Source organism: Poecilia reticulata, linkage group LG11, assembly GCF_000633615.1.
Source record: "Poecilia reticulata strain Guanapo linkage group LG11, Guppy_female_1.0+MT, whole genome shotgun sequence".
NCBI classification, from domain to species: Eukaryota; Metazoa; Chordata; class Actinopteri; order Cyprinodontiformes; family Poeciliidae; genus Poecilia; species Poecilia reticulata.
Window position 1 is genome coordinate 19486085 of NC_024341.1, and position 22293 is coordinate 19508377.

The 22293-nt window shown below is 39.5% G+C and overlaps 1 protein-coding gene across 4 annotated transcripts in view; it reads right to left on the reverse strand.

Annotated features, from left to right (window-relative positions):
• Window positions 1-22293, reverse strand: part of LOC103472527 (glutamate receptor ionotropic, kainate 5-like) — a 219298-nt gene that overhangs the window by 12879 nt on the left and 184126 nt on the right. For 2 of the 4 annotated variants that reach the window (XM_008422226.1, XM_017307584.1), the window contains exons 15-21: window positions 21567-21676; window positions 19897-20070; window positions 13530-13695; window positions 13201-13426; window positions 10855-10983; window positions 7079-7200; window positions 2839-4645 (exon numbers count right to left, since the gene is read on the reverse strand). In XM_008422226.1, the coding sequence (XP_008420448.1) occupies window positions 3872-4645; window positions 7079-7200; window positions 10855-10983; window positions 13201-13426; window positions 13530-13695; window positions 19897-20070; window positions 21567-21676 (1701 nt within the window). In that variant the 3' untranslated portion in view covers window positions 2839-3871. Of the gene's footprint in view, window positions 1-19; window positions 4646-6892; window positions 7201-10854; window positions 10984-13200; window positions 13427-13529; window positions 13696-19896; window positions 20071-21566; window positions 21677-22293 lie in introns of those variants that run through there. The other 2 variants (XR_001777105.1, XM_017307585.1) reach the window with 2 other exon arrangements.

A 22293-nucleotide genomic window follows, 5' to 3' on the forward strand; every position in this document is an offset into this window, starting at 1 on the left:
CGCGCAGGCATGAACGTACCTTAATTAGTCAGTGACATTTAGGTTTTCGCCAACATTCTCCACATTTGCTGCTGCCCTCAGTATTACAGTTTGTGGAAAAGTAAAACAAAAATCACAAAATGAATAAAAATGTACAGGCACTGCTCTTCAAAACAAGGTTTCATTTTTCTCTAGTCACAGTTACGTAACCGTAAGCCTTCACATGTGGGACTGCTGTTCATAACCAACATGTTTATGATGATCCAGGGCCGGGGAATTTGATTAGAAATCAATATTCAGGAAAAATTTCCATTGTATAAAAAAATATAATATTGCAACTCCAATTGGACACAATGAAAATACAATCACAAATTTAGTGTGTTGTTCTGCTTCAGCTTGTCCACCAAGTTTACAGTCAAACATGTTTCTGCATGTGTGTTTGTATGTATGCGTGTTCTCAGGTGTGTGTGCACAGTACAAAGTTTCCAAACTCCTTTGAGCTAAAAACGACCTAAACGGAATAAACTGACCTAAAACTGATGAAACTGCACTGAGGTAGTTCTTCACTATCTGTGTGTTCAGTGAATTTATTTTCTAGCATCTTTATCTGAGGTAAAAGGGTCCATATAGTCTTAGTTAGAACAACTTTGGATTTTTTATTAGGTTTGCAAAATTTTCTGCAACATTAATGAATAAAAATCCCCAAGCATTACAGTGCATCCTCGGTACTTGCTGGGGTTTGGGACCAGAYCTGCCTGGCAAAAGCCGGAATTTGCAAGTACTTGAGATCCCAACTAAATGCTTATAAATGTGTAATTTAATAGTTTAAACAACAAATACCTTACTACTGTCATGATACTGGACAACCTAACATCCATGTTTACTTCACTCTTGGGGGAACAGCAGCAAAGCAAATCAACTCCAAAGGAAGATGACTAGATTGTTGCTTTGCAAACAGCCGCCAATGGCGTGTCGAGTATCATTTCTTCTTCCCAAGCTGCCATTTTCCTTGAATATCTTAGATATGCTCTATAAAAACTAAAAGAACATTCTGTAAATACTGAATCCACATATCCCGCACTGAGTAGACAGAGTTTCAAGAACTGAAAGCACGCAACAATGCAGTGTTTTTTTTTTTTTTTATAATTGAACATCATTTTAAAGATCACAGTTTTCAGTGTTTTAATTTTCTTCATCCATTAAACAAAAACAAAAAAAAAATGGCATTAGAAATGTAAATCTTAACAAAGATGCATTAAGCTTGGTCACATCTACACCTTAAAACATTTACTAAACTCACCAATACAAATTGGTAAGTTTAGTAACTTGAACATTTTATGTGCAGTCAAACAAAAAACACTGGATAAGATGGGAGAACCAAATTGCAGACCTCCCGGGCATCCAAGTCATTTCACTACTGTAAGTTTTGTGGTTTTATGTTGATTGATATTTGCAAGAACACACGACAAACCTGTACAGGCACGCACTGCAAAACTGCATTGCAGGCCAAGTACATAATAATTGAACTGTTTGTTTTCCCCCGTTTAACAGTGACACTCAGAGTGAAAGATAAACTACAAGCATTTCTGTCACGTGACCCGCTCTGCACTCCGTTCAGACGCATCTCCGTTTAGCTATTAGATCTGACAACGTTCGAAGAACAAGTCCGAGTTTAAGAAGCAGAAGAACTTTCTCTGTAAGGTTCGTCTGCACAAGAATTACTGAAATTATACAAAAATGTTTTATGAGCCGAATTACCAAGTCGTGACCAGAGAGAGGAAACATGGAAGTGTTATCCTACAGCAAAAGAAAGACAAATAGGAAACAATATAGCATCTAAAATCTCACTGGTGAGACACAGTCACACCATGAATCTAATGCATTTCATTGGACTTTTAAGCTGTAGGGTGATATGCAGATACGTATCGGCTAATACTGATCTTAAATTACTTGGGTCAGTTTTAGGGGATGAAAATCTCAATTGGTACAACTCTCGTCATTTTATCTTCTGATTATTATCTGAAATAATATTTATAGTATTTAGTATCCCAATTGTGGCCACTTAATCATCCTTATTAAAAAAAAAAAGATAAGTCTGGTTGAAGGTTTTGTATTTAGAGGAACGGTCTAGTTAGCTTTAAGCTATGGCTAACGTTGTGGAAATAACCCTGCTATTAAGCAGCTTGGTTTCACACAAAATTATATAAAACTGATATTTTCAGCCTCTGGATGAAAGATAATTTTCCAAAAATAAGATCTGGAGATGTTTCCCCATTTGACTGCTTGCCGGAACATCTTGAAATTAGTTTTCCATTCCTGTTAGCCTCACTTAGCCTAGCATGCTAAGAAAGAGTTTCAAACTGCTAACTTGACTCAGTATAAATTTTATACATCTGAATTTTACATTAACCTAATGCGTACAAAAATATATGTTAAAGTGACATCTTGAGGTGTATTTTAAATTCACCTGCTCACCCATTTTGTGACATCAGTGTCATTAGATAATAGAAATAGCCTCATATGCTAAATTAAAAACTACAAACCAAAAGGCCTTTGCACAAGTCTACACACATTGTCTTAATCCGTCATCTAACAAATTTGAGAGCCAAAAGCTAGCAAATGTTGTCCCAAGGGTTTAATTAATCAAACCTTTGTGGAAATTTTACAGTACAAGGCAGAATAGAAATGCTATGTTGTCAAGGCGGTTTTGTTGTCGTTTACAGTAGAAAAATAAGTAAAAAGCTGGTCCATCCAACCAAGCGTGAAGCTGAAAAAACATATGTGACCATTTCAAGATCGATTCATGCATGCTGCTGACAATACTGGATCAGCACATCTAAAAGAAGACCAACACGTCTATAAACAGTTACAGGTTCTTTATATCTGAATGGTTGATGCACATCAGACACTTTTTCTGATTTCATTTTAGACAATAACATTTATTTTCATGATAACTCTGCTGACATAAACTGAGACATGGTGTGCAAAGGCCTTAAGTGATGTTCTTCTCCCCAAACGATGCTAAAAATAATACCTTTTTTTTTTTAGCTAAAAACATCGTTATGTCACATCCTGAAGTTGTGTAACATGACATCTCAAAGATTTCAAACTTTTTTTTCTTGTTTTTTGTTGTTTTCTTTATAAAAATAATGAACTCTTGTTGTTTCTCAGCCATTTACCTTCAGATGCCTCACAGTGCATTTTTCTGACTTGATACATTTTCTATGTAACAGAAGAACTACCTCAGCACAGTTTTGAACACTTTAGGCAAGTAATTACTTTTTTGTTTGTCTGCTCTGTGGATCACAGCACCAGCCAGCAGGAATCTTTACAAACAGCAAAACAGTATGGGGGGGAAAAAAGCTACATCCTCCTTCCACAAACGTCCAAAAGAGCGACAGAAGACCGTGATTACTGTACAACTGCTCTGCTACCACTTGTCTGCGGGAAGGTCTCCTCTTACACAAACACCTACTTCAGTATTCAAATGGAAACAACCGTGACCTCTACCTGTTTGTGTCTCAAAGTCGTCTGTTCTCGCAGTGGGAGGATTTGCCGAGGTAAGAGATGGTGGACTGAATCTGAAGCTGATCGCTAATTCTCTGTTTGCCTATTCGTGCAACTGCTTCAAGTTGCAAATTCCAGAGTTCAATTTATTTAATCCTCTCCGCTACCAGGTTAGAGGGCTTAGAATCAATCATCACTCAGTAAAGGTTTGTAGTGTGAACTGAGCCAAAGGCTCCACTTTGAGGGATCCACCCTACAAATGGGTCCAAATAGTTTCTTCTCCCCTCTTCCTCAGGAGTTTGGACAGGTACAGCTGTGTTGCTAGGGCCAAAGGAAAAGTTTTGAATGTTTTAAAATGTATCTTTTGAGTCTTTACTCAATGTTTTTAAGCACAGTTGTGTCCCCCAAGTAAGTCCGTTGGTGGGTATGTTGGCGCTTTGGCGGGCGGTGGCCTGGGTGGAGGCGCGGGTCTGTTTTTCGCCCGTAGTGGGCTTGCCGTTCCCCCATCACTGTCGGCTCTGTCTGTTGAGATTGGGGGAGGAGGAGGAGGGAGGCGGGGCAATGACATGGACCCGTGGTGGTAGTGGAGGTGGTGGTGGGGGTTATGGCGATGGTGATGTCCCGACATCGCCAGAGAAGGAGGGATACGGGAGCAGGACGAGGCAGAGGAGGAGGACGAAGGTGGAGGAGGAGGCGGAGGGGTGAACGTGGCCGGCCGCAGACTTTGGATCCGCCGGCACTCCTGGCAGATGCGGACATGGCTGCAGCTCTGCAGGAAGCTGCGTGGTGGGGCGGGCGGAGCCTCAAAGGCTGGCATAGGGGGAGGYGGAGGAGGGTTACTAGAGGCAGAGTTGACGCCTAATGGATCGTTCAAGAGCCTCTGTGGCCCCGGGCCCAAATCAGGTCCTGTCGCCATACCTGCCCCCAGCCCCGCCAAACCCCCAGTCAGGGGCCCGGTGCCACTGTAGAGTTTCCCATTGCTGAGTCGCATCTCTCGGACTAGCCGAATTGGCCTAGGGCCTGCAAGAGCTAGTCGGGAGGGGTGACGCAGAACTCCACCCCCAGCACTGCTCAGGGGGCGTCGCCGACGAGCCCGGGAACTTTTCTTACAAGAAACTGCATTTCGAAACTCTGTCAACATCTCCTGACAAACAGAGACCTGAGAGAGAAAAGGAAGATAAGAAAAGATGAAAAAAACAAGAAGGAACGCTAAGAAACTGCAGTACGGACATTTTTTTTTCTGATTGCCACAGAACAATAAATACATGTTAAACATTCTAGATCCATCTGCACAGCATCTTCTCTTTTACTTGAATTGACTATGGCCTAAAATTTTATTTATACATTTAACACATCATGGAGACAGAACTCATATTAGTGACCCTGATACAACTTTAAAAAATCATGTTTTTTATATTTCTAAAATGTTATTTCAAGAACAAAACAGAAAAATTCAATTAGAAACTAATTTGCGACGTATTAACATCCACAGTCTGTGTTCTGGAAATAAACACAGTCAGAAGTTCTTTTAAAAACCAGCATATTTAAACGTAGAAAAAGCAAGAAAGCAGCATTAACACAGGTTTTTTATCGGTGTATGTCTTTGTGCAGCTTCCTCTGAATCCACATCCAACCAGTGCTACCTCTGCACACTAAAAACATCCAAAGGAGAGAGTCAAATCAATAACAGATAAATACAAGAGAAGCCAGAGCAACAAACCCGGACAGCAGAGGACAAACAAGGGAATGACAGCAGAATATAAATGTGACTTTGTCTCAATTCATGTTTTGGATTTTTCTCGTCTCATCTTTGGGTCACTTTTTTTTTCTTCTTCAAAACCTTAAAATATAACTGTACTCTGTTTCTATGACTACTAAAGTACGCTAATATTATCCTCCGAGTCGTGCAATTGTGAATAGCATGGAGACTAAAAAAAAAAAAAATCTATATCTTCAAGTGGTCAGCTTTCGAAAATGAACTACAGGGATAGTTTGTAATTAAATGGCTTTAATTAAAATGATGGCTATGAAACTGAAGAGTTAAACATGTTAACTAATCATCTCTCTTCTGGTCAGGCAGAGAGCCGACTGTGGCAGCGAACAAAAACACGGTTGTTCTTCGTGTCACAGCTCAGATAGGCACAGCTTGGCTCCGCCTTCCCACTTCGTTTTATTCTAAGGATTTGTTTGAGCACATGCAAATGGTAAAGGCACAACTTGGATTAAAAGGCAGCCTGTTGCGCTGCCATTTACATAGACTCTTACATTACCTACATCATAAAATTCAGGTAATATGCAGCCCTAGCAACAGTACATTCATGAAATTATTTTTAAATTTTATTTGGGGAAAAGCAGAAGACAAATCTATGGAACATATTTAATTCGGATGGAGCTGCATGATAGTAGAAAACCTGTGACTGTGATAATATCAATAAGGATTGCACTGACATTATCAGCTGTGATAAATATTTTTTCCTTCTTATCTGCCTCCATCACTCTTGTGTTACATGTGAAATTCATATCAGTTGCACTTGGAATGTATTAGCCAACAATTATTATCCAAACAGTCCGTTGTAATATTGGTACTGCAGATATTGCGACGAGGATATATTACAACATTCTTTAACGTTTTCTGTTTTTTTAGACCGCATGCTGAGATGCATGGTGGATTTGTGTGATGGAGCACCTCATGGTTTGATCCCAGTAATTTTGACCATGCATTTAAGCCACATTTGTGTCCAGCAGGACACGACTTCTTGTCTGCCATTGCTCACCTGGGTYCAGGTGTAACCGATCTAACGGACTCTGTATCGGCAGAAGCTTGTTCTCAACAGACTAGGATAAGAATTGGTGACAAAAGGTCCAGATCCTGACAGTTACTCTTCATTCTTTAACGGAAACGATTACTTTATTTTCTCAAATCTTCCCTGCTGCGAGAGTGTAGCCTGCATCTTTTTTTTACCCATGTGCCTCTGTGTTTCCTGTATCTTTTTTTTACCCATGTGCCTCTGTGTTTGTGACTGTGTAAATGGTCATGGAATATATTTTTAGAAGTTTGTGTCTGTAGTAGAAGGCTGGTTGTTTGTGAACAAAGACCGCCATTTCCAGTTCGATGTTTGTCTTTCTTTTTTTTAATAGAATGCGGTCTGACTGAGAATGAGGACAGACATGTTTGTGGTTTCCCTTCAGTGAAAGAGAACAGAAGTTTATCGGAGCTCCCCAGCTTTGCTCTATGTTTACCAGACTTGAATCTTCCTGTTCACTTCCAAAGCTGCAAACTTATGACTTGTTGACTKTTGTCATTTAACTTAACGTCCTTGTTTGCACAAAACAGCCCTAAACATTTACTGAAGCTTAGATTAACTGAAAAGACAACAAATGAAATAAAGACTTCAGACCGCGTTGATGTTTTTTATAACCCTTTTATTACAAGCCAGCCAGATGACAAATTCACATCACAAATTTATAGATAACTTTTCTTTGCAAAGTCATGAAGTGCTTTCATGTGGCTGTGGTGCAGAAACTGTGCTCAAAGCTCAGGAATGGTGCAGTAGGAGGAAAATGCAAGAGGAAGATGAGGATGCAGTTTTACCTCGCCTGTCTCAGCGGTGCGGCGGGTTGACCACACAAACTCCATGATGGCCACAAACACAGCTACGATGAGGCCACAGATCAGAACTACAAAGATCCCGCCGATATTCTCCATGCCGAGACCTAAAAAACACAAAAACATTATTTTTTTWWATTTTGTTTTCGATCAAATGAAGATGACCCAAACTAAACCAAATTAAAACAGAAAGTTTGGAAAAATCAGTTTCATTAGACAYGCTTAGGTCGAATTATTACCTGATTTGTACAATCGAGAAATCATATGAAATACAAGTAAAAGAAAAAGAAAAATCTCAAAACACAACTTTTGATCCAAAGGAATCCCAGAACAGCTGAGAAACAAGGTGGTTGATTATTTAATGTTTTGTGATTTCATCAAACCACAGCAAGAGCTGTTATGCAAAATATAAGAAAAGATGGAAATAGTAGTCCATAATAAGTACAATGGTGCATTGAGAACTCATTCATTAGGTCACCAAAGAATCAAAAACAACAATTACGGAACTTCAGGAGACTCAAAACTTTCTTATGGAAAAAGTGATGTCATTTTTTTTACCTTAAACTCAAGCACACTTGGGTGATGGAGAAGTATAATGACGGAAACACACCAGTACCCACAGCTGAATGTCGAAATTACAATGAAAGCTTTGGAGAGGCCTAGTTAAAGCCTAGACTTCTGTTTGATTGAGATGCTGTGTCATAACATGAAAACCCCTGCAGTGCTGCTGAATGTGAACATTTCTGTGGTACCGCTCTAACCATGTCAGTCGCTCATTGGTGGTAGTTACTGGCACCAAGAATTAAACAGTTATAAGTTCAGTGGTCAGTCGCTGCTCACAATGGGTCCAGTGGTTCTGGCAGCTTTTCTCTTCAGAATCTGAACATCCTATGGGATGTGTGACTCTCTTGTATGGATAACAAGCTGGYGTTTAAACGCTGTGAGGTCCTGTTTCTGAATGTAGTTCATGTCAAGAACTGAGTGGAAAACTCAGGAGAGAAGCTGCCAGAGGAGATTTTACAGTATGAAGGCTGCTTTATGTTCCTTTTTTTCCTCTGCTTTCTCCTCAGTGATTCAAGTTTGGTGTCTTTAATCCCTCTACAGAAAGAAGGGATTGTACTGCTCCTCTTTGCTGGAAGCAGTCTTTTTGGGAGTCCTGCTAGAAATGTATTGTGGTATTTTTCCCTTTATGCYTTTGTTGTCCATATTTCTCCCTTTGCACAGTTCTAGTTTGCCAAAAGCGTGTTAAAAAAAGGAAATAACTGAATATTTCTCATTAGACTTTATCYTCACTAACATCCCTAAATATTCAGTGAATAACTAATCAGATTTTGAAGTCCTGCAGTATTTTATYTTGTATGCTCAGATTTAATTACAGTTTTCATTTTTAYTTGCTTTTGTGTAACTGACAGCAGCATTTCTGGATGCTCAACTTGACTATGGGGATGGATTCTGTCCTTATATGCCCTCCTTTGCCTACTGCAGGTGATGGATGTTAGAATCAGCACCTCTCAACCTATGAATGACTCCGTGACAGCAGTAGAAAGCTTTTCAAAGACAGTCTGTGGTATCCAAAATGGGTCAAGAAGTGAAATTGCAGTCCTCTCTTCCCAGCGACTAGAAGACTCTATAAACTAGCATGGCTACCAAGAAAACAAAGTCCTRCAATGGCCCAGTATGATAACAGCAACTGCGGGCAATTCTTTACTGAAATTGTTCATCTGACTTCAAAACCACAAACGAAAAGTGCAAAATCCCCCCCCCAAAAACTCCTTCAAAGAAACCACTTGTTAGAAACTCATTCTACTATTTTCACATCGTTGAGCGTCTCGCTGAAGCTCTCCACTGATTGTCAGAAAATGTGTTCTGTTTTTGTTGCAGGATTTACCTGCCAGCTGTTTTCTTTCTTTGTGAGCACAGAAAAGGGGACACACACACACACACACACTCAGCTCCCTGCGTGATCATCAACAAAGAGACATCTGATCATTCATAATGCATTATGAATGATTAATTTTGATTATGATTATGAATGGATTCATTTTGTCAGACTTTGCACACAAACACAAAAACAAGCTTCCATCTCTTCCAAGGTCAATGCTTGATTTCAGCAGACCTCAGTTTAACCCAATGTCACTGTAACATCAATTTCCWAATTAATTCTGAATGCATTGACTGATTAATGTCGTTGTGACTTGCCCTTTTTCCATAAAACGCAACGATTTGTGAGYCTACTTACAGTACAAGCCAAAACTATTGTTGTCCAAACTGCACAGCAGATCTAGGTGAAAACACACACTTGGATTATTATCAAGATCTCATTGTTTTCCTGTTTTGGAAATAAAGAAAGCTGCTGAAACAGATGACAGAGAGCTGCTGATCGATTGGCTGCTGAAGCTTTAATCAGAGGGAAAAAGTCAATGAAGACGAACAATGTTGTCTTGTTGCAGYGAGATGCGCCAGAAGTAAATATTAGTTTATTGAGATGCTGGGGGAAAATTTGAGTCTGTGCAATCGATAAACGACAAACAGCAAGCAAGATGTAAATGAATAAAATAGCAGGCGGTAATTCTTTTTAATACCTCAGGAAAAATACGGCAAAGACAGGGTGAAAAATGAAAGAAACAGATCATATCACACTTTTTGTTCCTATGGAAAAGACCTTAAGAAATCCTACAGATAAACACATTTTTCTTTTTAGCTGCCAAAAAATCCCTCGTTTAATTTGAGTTCATTTATGTAACAGGGGAAATAGACCAAAAGGGAACAAATTGCTTGTTTTCTCTTTTAACAAATATTTCACTGAAAAAATTGTCGACACACCTAACAATTACTATAACAGAAATATATGAATTTCCAKTGAATGGTCATCCAGATATAGGAAAAATATGTTTTCAGATAATAAAAAAACAGAAATCCAKGTCAGCTGAGGAGCATACAAGCCACAAACTGAAGGGAAGACACTAGTGGGGCAAATGAAAGGCTTTTAACCCAGCCTGCATGACTGTTTATAATTTTAAACAACATCTAAACCAAACAGACTTGCTCTCAAACCTTCCTATAAATGCAGTTTAATCCCCCTTAGTTCATCTCCACATCGTCTCCATCTGTTTGTGATGCATTTAACCGTCAAACATTATATCTGAAACTCCAAGAGTTCCCCCAGAAAACCTCTGCACGAACACACAGTCACATTTCTCTGCAGAACATCTGGCGACATCCATCTTCCTGCAAAGTGTTGACTCCGGTGTAACCGGGATACATTCTGACCACTTAAAACGCTAATTGTTCCACATTTTTAATGACTGCACCATCTGTCACGGCAGAGCGTCTCTCGGAGTTTGGGAYTGCACCTTGAATCATGTTGCCTGGCTGGTTTCATCTTGTGTATAAAAGACTAATCCATTGATCTGTCAATCAATGACAGCTTTGATAACACGGCAAAGTACAAGTGTGACTGCAGTGGAATGAATCAATCAGTCAACAGATGACAAATGAACAGGAATTGTTGATGATCAGTGTCATTTAAAAAAACTAGAGTGACATTTCAAGTAATTTAGAATGGCATCTTTGAAATGATTTCTTATTTGGATGCAAAATTTATTGGCTCTTTATTAAAGTTAAGGTCTATATGAGACAGTGAATGAACTGCATTTCTGCTCATATAGTCACATAAAGCTGACACTGAACTGTTTATCCATCCAAACTACTGTAATTTAGCACAGAGTTCAAATGGACAGTGGGTAGTAACACTAGCCAACCTTTGGCTCGGTGGTCCTCCTCTTTAGGACACTGGCCTCCCTCCCACCAGCGTCGCTTCAGAATCTCCAGCCTGTTGCTCTCCTGCAGCTGCAGGATCCCCAGCGTGATCTCGTCTCGGTATGGAGAGCCTGCAGGCGAAGGAAAGCAGACGAATACATGATTACGCTGAAGTTACTCCAGAACAAATTCTGGGATATTTTCACATAATTCAAGAGCTGTCCAGTGGCTGCTATAGTGAAACAAACTATTTCTAAAAACTAAAACTACCACCAAAGTATTTATTCCTTTTGTCACAGAATGCAGCTTTTTCAGAATTCTTTGTTCTTTTGATGTGATAACGATATGTTGCTAAATGCAGCTCAGAAACTGGTAAAAACACAAATGAAACATTTCCGCTGCTGTTTTAAAGTTTATGTTTACATACTTCATGGTCCAGATGACTGAACTAAACATTGATGTCTCAAAAAAAAACATTTGTTTTGAGCACAAGTTATTATGGAGGCACATTTCACATCAGCAGCAGCAGCAGCAGCAGCAGTCTTCACTCTGGCACAGTGAAGGGAAATGTTCCCTCTGCATTAAAATTGAAACCCAGTTGGGCTACAAACAGCAAAATTTATATCGTTCCGATTTACCATTCCTACACTCTGGGCTCCTTATTATGACATGTCAGTGAGATTTCACCGTTTTCTTCAGCTGTATGGGGCACAGYGTAGCACAGCATGACCCCACTCTTGAGCATTGCTGTGGACTGCTGGTCAGCTAGCTGAAAGTGGACTACAACACTTTTCCTTCATTCGCAAGAAAGTCAAACTGATAATACTTATGTTGSTCGATAGMCGGAATGGCAAAGAAATGCAATGAAAAAGAAATTAAAACTGCTATATTCAGATTATGATGTATTTTGGCTAAAGTCTATGTATCAAACAATGCCACTGATGAAAATATTTTTAAATGTAATAACCCAGATTTTATTTTAATAGCTCTAAGGCTCAATGAAGCTCTTCTTTTGTAAACAAAAGCAATAAGAACATGCTTTACATTTTTGTTGAGAATTCGTGTCAGCATATGCAGAAGGACAAAATAATCCTATCTGGAGAAAACCTTTCCAGGTTTTTATAAAAGCAGTGTATTTTAGAAGAATTTCTTTGCAAAAATAATTCCCCCGTGAAAGGCCTTGGTTTTCCACCCTCTCGTAACRTTACAAATTAACCAACTTATCCAGGTGGGATAAATAAAGAATTTACTTGAATCCAGACTCGAAGGCAGTCTTTCAGGATGTTGTGCAAAGTTGGGATTGAACAGAGTGTTGAAATGCATCTCTTGTCTTTCAGACCTGAACAAAGCAGTCTCTTCCTGAGATTTTTGCCTCTGAAATCCTCTGAATACATTTCTCTGCGCTGTGCACGTAAATATCTAGTCACTTTATTCTGCTTCTCTGGCTGCCTCTTATTACCGACTTCATGATAAAGTGTCTAGAAAATCTTCATCACCATAGTTACACTGATGCTGATAAGAATGAGAAACATTTAAAGATGAAATATGGGAACCCAAATGACTTTTCCTTTTAATTCTTAAGCCGGTGGTAATTGCTTGCTGTCAGTTGGAGCGGTGAGCACGAGAGACGACATCCGTTGGGGGCACGCCAGAGATCGTGCTGCTTTTATTTTCATTGCTTAACACGTAGGTTGACTGACAGACCAGCCTCCTGAAAATATGTTTTTTTTTTCCCCTTCCTTTGTTGTTTTTCCTGCTGTTCTCTCTACTCTGGCTGCATCTGTTCCTACAGCAGGTATCCCATAACTTATGCATGTCTATAAAGCAACACTTATCATCAGGAACAAGCGTGAGACAGATGATGAGGTCAGGCCAGACTCTGGCAGGACTGACCAAAGTCTAATTGGAATCAGTATGGATTTAATTTGCCAAGAAGAACAGATGCACAAATAATCTGGCCTGATTAATGGCCAGAGCAGGCTTGGCACTCTGTGCCTCTGTAACAAGGTCTCCTTGCAATAAAAAAACACAATGCGGTTATAGAAAGCTAAACATACTGTAATGTTGCAGAAAAACCATRGTGGTTATATTCAGCTGAAAATAATTATACTCCAAAAAGAAAGAGATCAAYACTGATCTAGAGAGAGAGACAGCAGAAGCTTTGCATGAGTCATAAGCTTTCATTTGCTCATAAAAGTTGGTGTAACCTGCTTCTTCAGCTTCAAATCAAGTTGTCAAACAGCCTGAGGAGCCATTTTTCTATCAACACGACAGGGAAGGACCCCAGTCTGCAGGTTCTCATACTGCGTGAAAAAACCCTGGTGTCTTGCCCGTCACGGTCTACTCACCCAGCGGCATGCCGATGCCGTATCCCTTTGTGTCCAGCAGCCCTCCGATCTGCGTCAGGTTGCAGTTTAGGCTGCGGTAGTACTCGTTCATGGTGCTCTCCATCAGGAAGGCGTACTTGGAATTGAGGACACGGGCGATACCCTCTTCTGTGCTCTTCACAAACACACTGGGCTGCTTGGACTTCATGTAGTTCCACATTCGCTGGTACGTCTGGTACCGCGAGTTCTGAAGGAGAAAGTGAAAAGTGTTTTGATGGATTATTGGATTAGTCGCACAAGTCTAAATGCTTTTTTCCCCCCCCTATGAAATCTCTCTCTTCTTGTCTCACCATGAAGAAGGTCATGGTGGACCCTCCATGTATGGTGCCGTATTGGATGTTGGTTTGGTCTGCCAGGTCGTCAGGAGACTCGATCGGCACCTCCATTCTCTGTACRGTGAGGAACGCCGCCAGGTTGGCCGTGTAGGAAGAGATTATGATGAGAGTGAACGCCCACCTGAAGAATGGGAAAATAAAAGTTTTAACCTGGTGCCTGCACCGCTCTCACAGCAACATCTCCCTCATTTTATTTCCTCTCCCTGGTTTTATTAAGAGCAGAAAGAGGAAGGCAGTATGGGGAGACAGATGGGAGGCACTGCAGGAAATGTCAGGAGTTTTAGGTAAAAATCATCAACCTAAACATGAACTCGCGCTGCAGCAGAGATGAACAGGATGCCTCTGCTGCACAGAAAATGAAAGCAAAGTTATGAGGAAATATATTAAAGACGGAGCCAAATTTCTGAAAGAAAAATGGAGGGAGTCGGGGGAAGCAGAAGCAAGGCAAGAGCCACATGCAAATATTCCCAGAAATAAATGCAAAAAAATGCTACACAGCAACATAATTACAGTAATTATACACATAGCAACTCTCAGAATAATGTTTGGAAGAGTTAATTACAAACCGGATTCCAAAAAAGTTGGGACACTAAACAAATTGTGAATAAAAACTGAATGCRATGATGTGAATAAAACATCTAATGTTTTATTCACAATAGAACACAAATCACAGATCAAAAGTTTAAACTGAGAGAATGCATCATTTTAAGGGAAAAATATGTTTAAAAATTTCATGGCGTCAACAAATCCCCAAAAAGTTGGGACAAGACCATTTTTACCACTGTGTGGCATCTCCCCTTCTTCTTCCAACACTCAGACGTCTGAGGACAGAGGAGACCAGATTCTCAGGTTTAGAAATAGGAMTGCTCTCCCATCAGGCCTCTAACTGTTCAATCGTCTTGGCCCTTCTTTGTCGCACCTTCTTCTTTATGATGCGCCAAATGTTCTCTATAGGTAAAGATCTGGACGGCAGGCTGGACATGTCAGTACCCGGATCCTTYTCCTACGTAGCCATGATGTTGTGATTGCTGCAGAATGTGGTCTGGCATTATCTTGTTGAAAAATGCAGGGTCTTCCCTGAAAGAGATGTCTAGATGGGAGCATATGTTGTTCTAGAACAGGGGTCACCAACTCCAGTCCTCAAGGGCTACCATCCTGCAACTTTTAGATTCACCTCTGCTCCAAAATGTCTGAATTTTCTCACCAGCATTCATTCCTCTCTGCAATAGGCTGGAAACGAGCAGTTTATTTGATCTGGATCAAATAAACTGTTTATTTCCAGATTTGATCTGGAAATAAACACAGATGAATCTCTGTGTTTTAGCAGAGATTCATCTAAAAGTTGCAGGATGTTAGCCCTCGAGGACTGGAGTTGGTGACCCCTGTTCTAGAACCTGAACGTAGCTCTCTGCATTAATGGAGCCTTYCCAGACATGCAAGCTGCCCAGGCCACCAGCACTCATGCAACCCCAGACCATCAGTGATGCAGCTTCTGTTGATAACAACTTGGGTTATCCTTGTCCTCTCTGGTCCGGATGACATGGCGTCCCAGTGCTCCATAAAGAACTTCAAATCGTGACTCATCTGACCACAGAACAGTCGTCCATTTTGCCTCACTCCATTTTAAATGAGTCCTGGCCCAGTGCTAACGGCTGAGCTTGTGGAGCTTAGAGATGGCTTCCTCTTTGCACTGTAGAGTTTCAGCTAGCAGCGGCGGATGGGACGGTGGATTGTGTTCACTGACGATGCTTTCTGGAAGTATTCCTGAGCCCAGGCTGTTATTTCCTTGACAGTGGCCTTCCTGTTTGAGGTGCAGTGACGTTTAAGGGCCCGGAGATCACAAGCATCCAGTAGTTTTACGGCCTTGACCCTTACGCACAGCGATTGTTCCAGATTCTCTGAATCTTTTGATGATGTTATGCACGGTTGATGATGATAACTTAAAAGTCTTTGCTATTAAACACYATTCTGGTATTGCTGCACTATCTTTCTGCACAACAATGGTGGAATTGGTGATCCTCTTACCATCTTGGCTTCAGAGAGACAYTRACRCTCTAAGAAGCTTTTTATACCCAATCATGTTGTCAATTGACCTAATTAGTGTTAATTGGTCTTCCAGCTGTTTGTTATATGTTCAATTTCCTTYTTCCAGCCACTTATTGCTACTTGTCCCAGCTTTTTTGGGATTTGTAGACACTGTGAAATTTTGAATCAACATATTTTTTCCTTWAAAATGTTACATTTACTCAGATTAAACTTTTGATCTGCCATCTATGTTCTATTACGAATAAAATATTGACATTTGCCATCTCCACATCATTGCATTCAGTTTTTATTCACAATTTGTTTAGTGTCCCAACTTTTTTGGAATCCGGTCTGTACTTTTTGTTCAACGTGCATTTATTATTAAATTAATTGACCATAATGCTGAGCTTTAAACTGGGCTAATTTGCAGCTATGGATCTGCCATTTGTGAGAATAAACATTTAAACAGCAAAGTGGATTTCTGAATTATTGGTAGCTGCGGCTCAGATGAACAGCTGCATGACAATTCTCAGCACATATTTCCTTTATATATTATTGTCTGTGGCAGCAATATAAATGGCAAGATATAAAATATTAATCGGTAACCTTTTGAGCTGTTTTTCTGTGTTTTCCAGCTGGGACTATTAGGCTGACAGGCAGACGTGAGCGCGATCTAAATGGTTTTATCTCTCTGTCAGAAAGGAAAAGCTAATAAGTCTTGAATTATTTGTGCCACCAATATACTGTGGAGGGATTTCTGAGAAAAGATTGCACTGATCTGTTGATGTGATGTATTAGAGCTGTTGTGTATTCAACTCATCATTATTCCTTAAGTTTGGGTTGTCATCACTGCTAAGCTTTAGTTTGGCCTTGAGGTTTTTCACAGAGAACAATGGTTTCTTTCTCTCTATACCTCCTAAAAAAGGATTAAAAAAGTTATTTCTTTCCACATGACATATACGTGTTTGCTATAAACACATAACAGACACATTTCTAGACAAATATTTGCCAACTGGCGTTGCATATTCAACTGACTTTACCATATTATAGCGTTGCACTATCAAAACTGAATTTAAATTAGTAAAATTGGATAAATTGAATCAATTGGGACTCATAACAGTCATAAGAACATTAACCAAACTGAATGATAATGAAATACTATTGAATCTGTCATTATTATCATTTTAAAAATTGACAAATGAAAATATGTTATCATTGGATTTCTTTTGGCCCCGTATGTCAAAATGACAGACAACAACAAAGTCTTGCGCAACCTGAGCTGCAGACTCCACTGCAGGTCAACTCCCAGTAAAACACAAACAGTGATTTTTATTCATTTCTTTTATTTCTAAAGCCAACACAAGCCAGCTCCATACCATCTTAAGGTAAATTGACAAACACTTCAGGCTGTGAGAAAAGCAGCTTAATTAGAGTCGGACAGAAGGACGAATTCAACCAAAGTCAACATGTGCAGAATTTAACCCTTTGAAGCACGAGGTGAAACTAAATGAATGAAAGAGACAATACACTGAACAGCTGGGGAGAAACTCACACAGCAGGTCCCAAAGTTATTTACTGGGACTCACAAAGTAAAAGCCTTTCCTGGAAAAGTCAGAACTAAAGTGGAAGACTCATCTACCAAATGGCCCTCTCCTAACTAACTGCTTTTATAAGACAGTTTTGAAGGGTTAGGRAATTTACAAGCATCMGTTTTGTTTTTCTTTCCCTTTACAGCACGGACATGACTGAATTTCTCCATTGTTCCGTTTATTTTAATTGTTACGCAACGTGGACACGGCAGCCAACAAGCCACTCAGACATACAGAGACAGACCTGGGGATGTTGCAACTTGTGCCACGGCTATCATTAGCTTTTATGAGACTAAGTGCCAGACTAGGCAGAGCGCTGTCAGGGAAAATCCGTCGATGGACCCTCCAGCCCCTCCAGTATCGCTCTACCATCTGTCTAGCTGTCGCTACTGGGACTGAGGGAGGAGAGATATGAAAGTCAACGATACTCAGTCCAAAATGCTAATTACAAGCAGAAACCAAAATTTTTAACTGACTGAAAAACTCTGAAAAACAATTCTGCAAAGTCCCTTAAAAATAACATAAACCCCAAACGGCTTCTAAATCATAAAATCCAACAATTTAGAGGAAATGAAACAATTCTAGAGGAAATGCCATGAAATCTTTTCATATTAAAAGTTTTAAAAGTGGAAACTAAAAAGTTTTCAAACACAAAATAGTAAAACTAGCATCTGCATTATATCATCTACCGAGAGATCATTAATAACCTGTCAGCAATTTTCTTTTTTTTTTTTTTGCTAAGTTTGGAATAGAAACTAGCTTGAATTAGAGAGAGGACAGAGTCAGAGGAGTGGAAATAAAAACCTGAGGAGAAACTGACATCATCATTTTCACATTAGGGTCGATACCATCTGTTCACCTTCAGCTAATGTTGCTGAAGAGGAAGGAATGGGCAGATGGGAGGAGGAGAAGGAAGAGCAGGATGGAGGTCTGGATCTGGGGTGTCTGCTCTGGCGTTTCTTCTTATCATTTATCCTTCTTTCCTTGCTTTCTGGGGYAACTTTGTCTTCAATTCYTCCTCGACTCCTGTTATAACGGTAATGACCACTAGGAGATGCTATTTATTATCACCACTTTGTTCCAGCACCTCGACAAATATTGCTGCAAATGTTAAGACATTACTTAATATTTTCCTGGATTTTTTTACTCCGCGAAACAGTTATTTCTGATTTCTTACGAGCAATGACATTTTAGTGAGATTACATGATGGCATAATTTTGCCAGTTCACTTGTCTCAAGGTGTGAGCCAGTCAAAGTGGTTTTCAGCTCCAGAGGACACAAAACAAACATGACAAATGCTCTCTGTGTAATAATTGCAAGCTGTTGCGACATGTTTGTGCATCGACCTTTCATGCCTGGAGAAAACACACATCTCTCAATATAATTTCCAAGACACAAAGAATACTTCATTTCTGCTTCCTATTCCATGTGTTGTGAGCATTAAAAAAAAAAAAAGGGAGAGTGTTACGTTTCTCAGGTTGCGATTATTTCATGTTCAGAAGCTGGTGAGTAAAATGAATATTCATCTGTGCTCAATGGGATGTTTGGACTCTTCAAACACTGATCCGGTGACAYTTATTARCCTCAACACCTCTAGAAAAGAYGTGCAAACRCCTTAAAATACAATCTTTTATTAAGATTCGTCTTTTATTGTGGTGGCATAATCTCAGAATTATAAGTATGGACATTTGAGTGTTGGATAAATAGTATAGATTACAAAATTAACATTTCCAAACGCAATGTGAAGAGTGGGTTCGTGGAATCGCCGAGTTTCCATAGCAACTGTTCCTGCTTCGGAGGCAAAGTCGAAAAATATTATTTTGCTCCTACCAACACAAATGTAAAGATATAGAGTTTGCTGTACATTACAGGAACTTTAACTTGAAACTACGCATTTTTTAGTTGGAATAACATAAAAGATTCAGCAATACTCCAGGGTAGTTCATAAAAAAAAAGAATGAAGAATAAGTTAGAGGTTCTGGAGACAGGATTGATCAAAGGCCCCTCTCTGTTTGCTACAGCCTTGAGAAATGTCGAATGAAATACCAAAATGCTTTCCTAAAGACAAGAGATTTGTCCAAAGCCCAGTTTTTTCCCCTTAAATTAAAGCAGAAATTTTGGACAATTTATCGCTACTGTAATTACACATTAACATATGAGACTAGATGTCAAAAATGCTTGCGGTGCAAAAAAGCAGGTGTGACTAATTAAAGGTTTCATTTTTGAAAAGCATAACTGTAAATGTGTCAGTAAAGTTGCTGAAACTTTAAAAAGCATAACAGTGGCAGCATCTACTCCTCTGTTTTACGTCACTAAAACAAACTTATTTTCCTTTGTGTTTTCAGACCAGATAGCGTTTGCCACTATTAAATGATTGCATCAGTAACGTGGAGATGTTTTGACAGATCAAATAAGTCAAAATGCCRAGGCAGGTTTACTTATGTGTTACATCAGCCAAARATATTCTTAAATATGAGTAGAGAGACGCCCCACACAGAGGCCATTCGGCCTTGATGCGTCCATCTGAGGTTTGAGCCCCCACCGAGACTTTTGCTGCGAGTCTTCTYCAATTCRCTCTCTGGCCACTTCCTGTCTAGTGCCTGTCAAGAACCGCTAACAGTGCTACAAAAATATAACATGCACCTTCAGGTCAATAATTTACTGTGATGAACGTCAACTATGAAAAATGTTACTGTCTTGGTACCAACCAGACTCCGCTGACGCAGCGGGTGGACAGGGCGCGYGGCATAATCTCTGAGCCTTGCTGCATGAAGCCTCCAACTGGGAACCACAGACTGTTTCCCAGTGTGTACTGGTTCTCCAGGATGTCCCGCCGCTCCCGTAGACATGGGTGAGGGTTGTACCACTCATAAGGACTGAGCCTTAAAGGAAAAAGAGAAAACTATATTAATATGTATGAAATACCTTTGGTGATCAGTTTAGGCAATTTTTTCCAAAAAGTTCTTAGTTAAATAATAGGGTGACTTAAAAACATTGAAACCATAGAAAATAGAACCAATATGTTGCTCTTTTGTCTTATTTAAATGTTTATTAAATACATTTTGACATTAGACAGAGATAAAAAAAAGACTGTCATGTATTACATTTTTCAAAAAGCTTTATTTCTATAGCGAAAATTAGGGGTGAAAACTAATCACATACGATTAATTGTTTGGTTACAAAAAACAAACAAAAATCAGAAAATAAGTTTTCATAAAATAGAAAAGGCTTTCCAACCTTAACACAAAAATACTAGAGAAACCTTTAGCGTTTTGATCAGAAGTAATTCTTCCACCAGTTTTAGTAATTTGTTGAGGCACCGAAGCAGCAAAGCAGWACCTATAAGCACACTAAAACTCACATTTGGATTTTAGTGTGATGTACTTTYTCTCTCTGCAGCCTACAGAAAAGGTTTCCTGAAGTCTGAGATCATTTATGTTGTTTTGCCTTTCAGCTCTCAAATGGATTCCATTTTTGCCATCTCAGTTTTTATTGTTTAATTATGAGCTCTCCACTGAGGGAAGTGAGGCCTTCATTGCTTTAGATGKTGCTCTGGGTCCTTTAGTGACCTCGTGGATAAGTCATTCACATGCTGTACGATAAATTTTGTAGTGCTGCCACTGGGAAAGTTCACCTCTGTTCCTTTCTAGTGGCTTCACTGCAGTTCACTGGATTCCTAAAGCCTTAGAAAGGGCTTCCTGAGGAATAGATATTTATCGTTCTATGTATTATTTATGTCTTTTTTGTATTGCGGCATTTTAGATTACTTCATATTGTGGTCTGGTGCTAATCATGTGTAGCTGGTGGCACTGAAGCAAAGACTGTGGTTTTGCACAGTTAATTCACAATTTAACATGGGAACAATCAATTACTCAGACCAAGATGTTTTAGATACCAATTTCCCTAATAAATGTAATCGTTATTACATTTATTATATAAATGCTCCATTAAAATTTGCTTGATGATTTGAAACATCTCAGTACGTCAAAAAAGGAGAAGCATTAGGACGAATGCTGATTCACAGACGAGTACAAACAATAAAAACTTGAAGCGTCATTAAACAGCTACCAAACTCTCATTATATTCTTTGGCTTAATGGGTGCAATTGTAACATTTTTAGGCACAAAAACAAGAAAGGAAAATCTAATGCAACTTTCCTAATCATTTTTTTTTCCGAGTTGAATGCGGTCYGGTTTTTGATATTCAAGGTTATTTTTCTCGTTTTAGTCTTCTTTTTGTGATTGCGATTAGAAATGAACCCTCGGAAACCCAGTAAGACAAGCCCATTGAAAAGTTCTTTAGAAAGTAAGAAACAGGCAAAACTCAAAGTGTGCAAAGTATCATGTTTTCTGAAGTGAAATCATTAGGAAGGTCATACCTGGCGGCGAGGAAGAGAACACAGCTGACAGCAAGGTAGGCCAGCAGCATGAAAAGCCAAACAGCAGGAGAAAACGGGTCGAGAAAGGAAAAGTAACCCGGTTTTCGAGCCTGAAAGAGAAACACAAAGAAACGCTCTGAGGATTGACAGCATTGTTTTCCCTCTGACTTTGCCTTAATGTGGTTAGCCTCAAAGAAAGCAGTGCTGAGGCCAAGTCTCACAAAGCCGTTTTGTCTGACTGAAGTCCTGCCTTGATCATGACCTGCAATTATTTAGAATAAAAACCAGCACATCTAAAATAAAATTTAATTTTATACCACTGGATGGGAGGGAAAAAACRTAACGGTAGGTTAAAGACAGAACCTTTATTGAGGTCTTTACAATTTGCTTCTACCTTAGTAATTTCTAAAGTTTATCTTCCTTATCAGACGACATCAAAATAAGTTGGAGACGGTGTAAGACAATGTCGTGCCTCAGACTCTTTGAACAGGAGAGCAACAACACAATGAGTGCTGATGAATTGGAAGCAGGAGTAAAAATTAACTCGGGCTGTTCAGCACCAGGGGGCAAGGGTGCTGATAAACATGGAGATGTCTTCACTAATGTGTGTGCCAGTCAACAGCTTAGCCAATTAAAAAGATTACAATCTTTTAATGTGCTCATAAGCTTTGTAGACACATGCAGCATGTCTCTGTATGTGTTTCTAATGTGTATGAAGCAGATTATC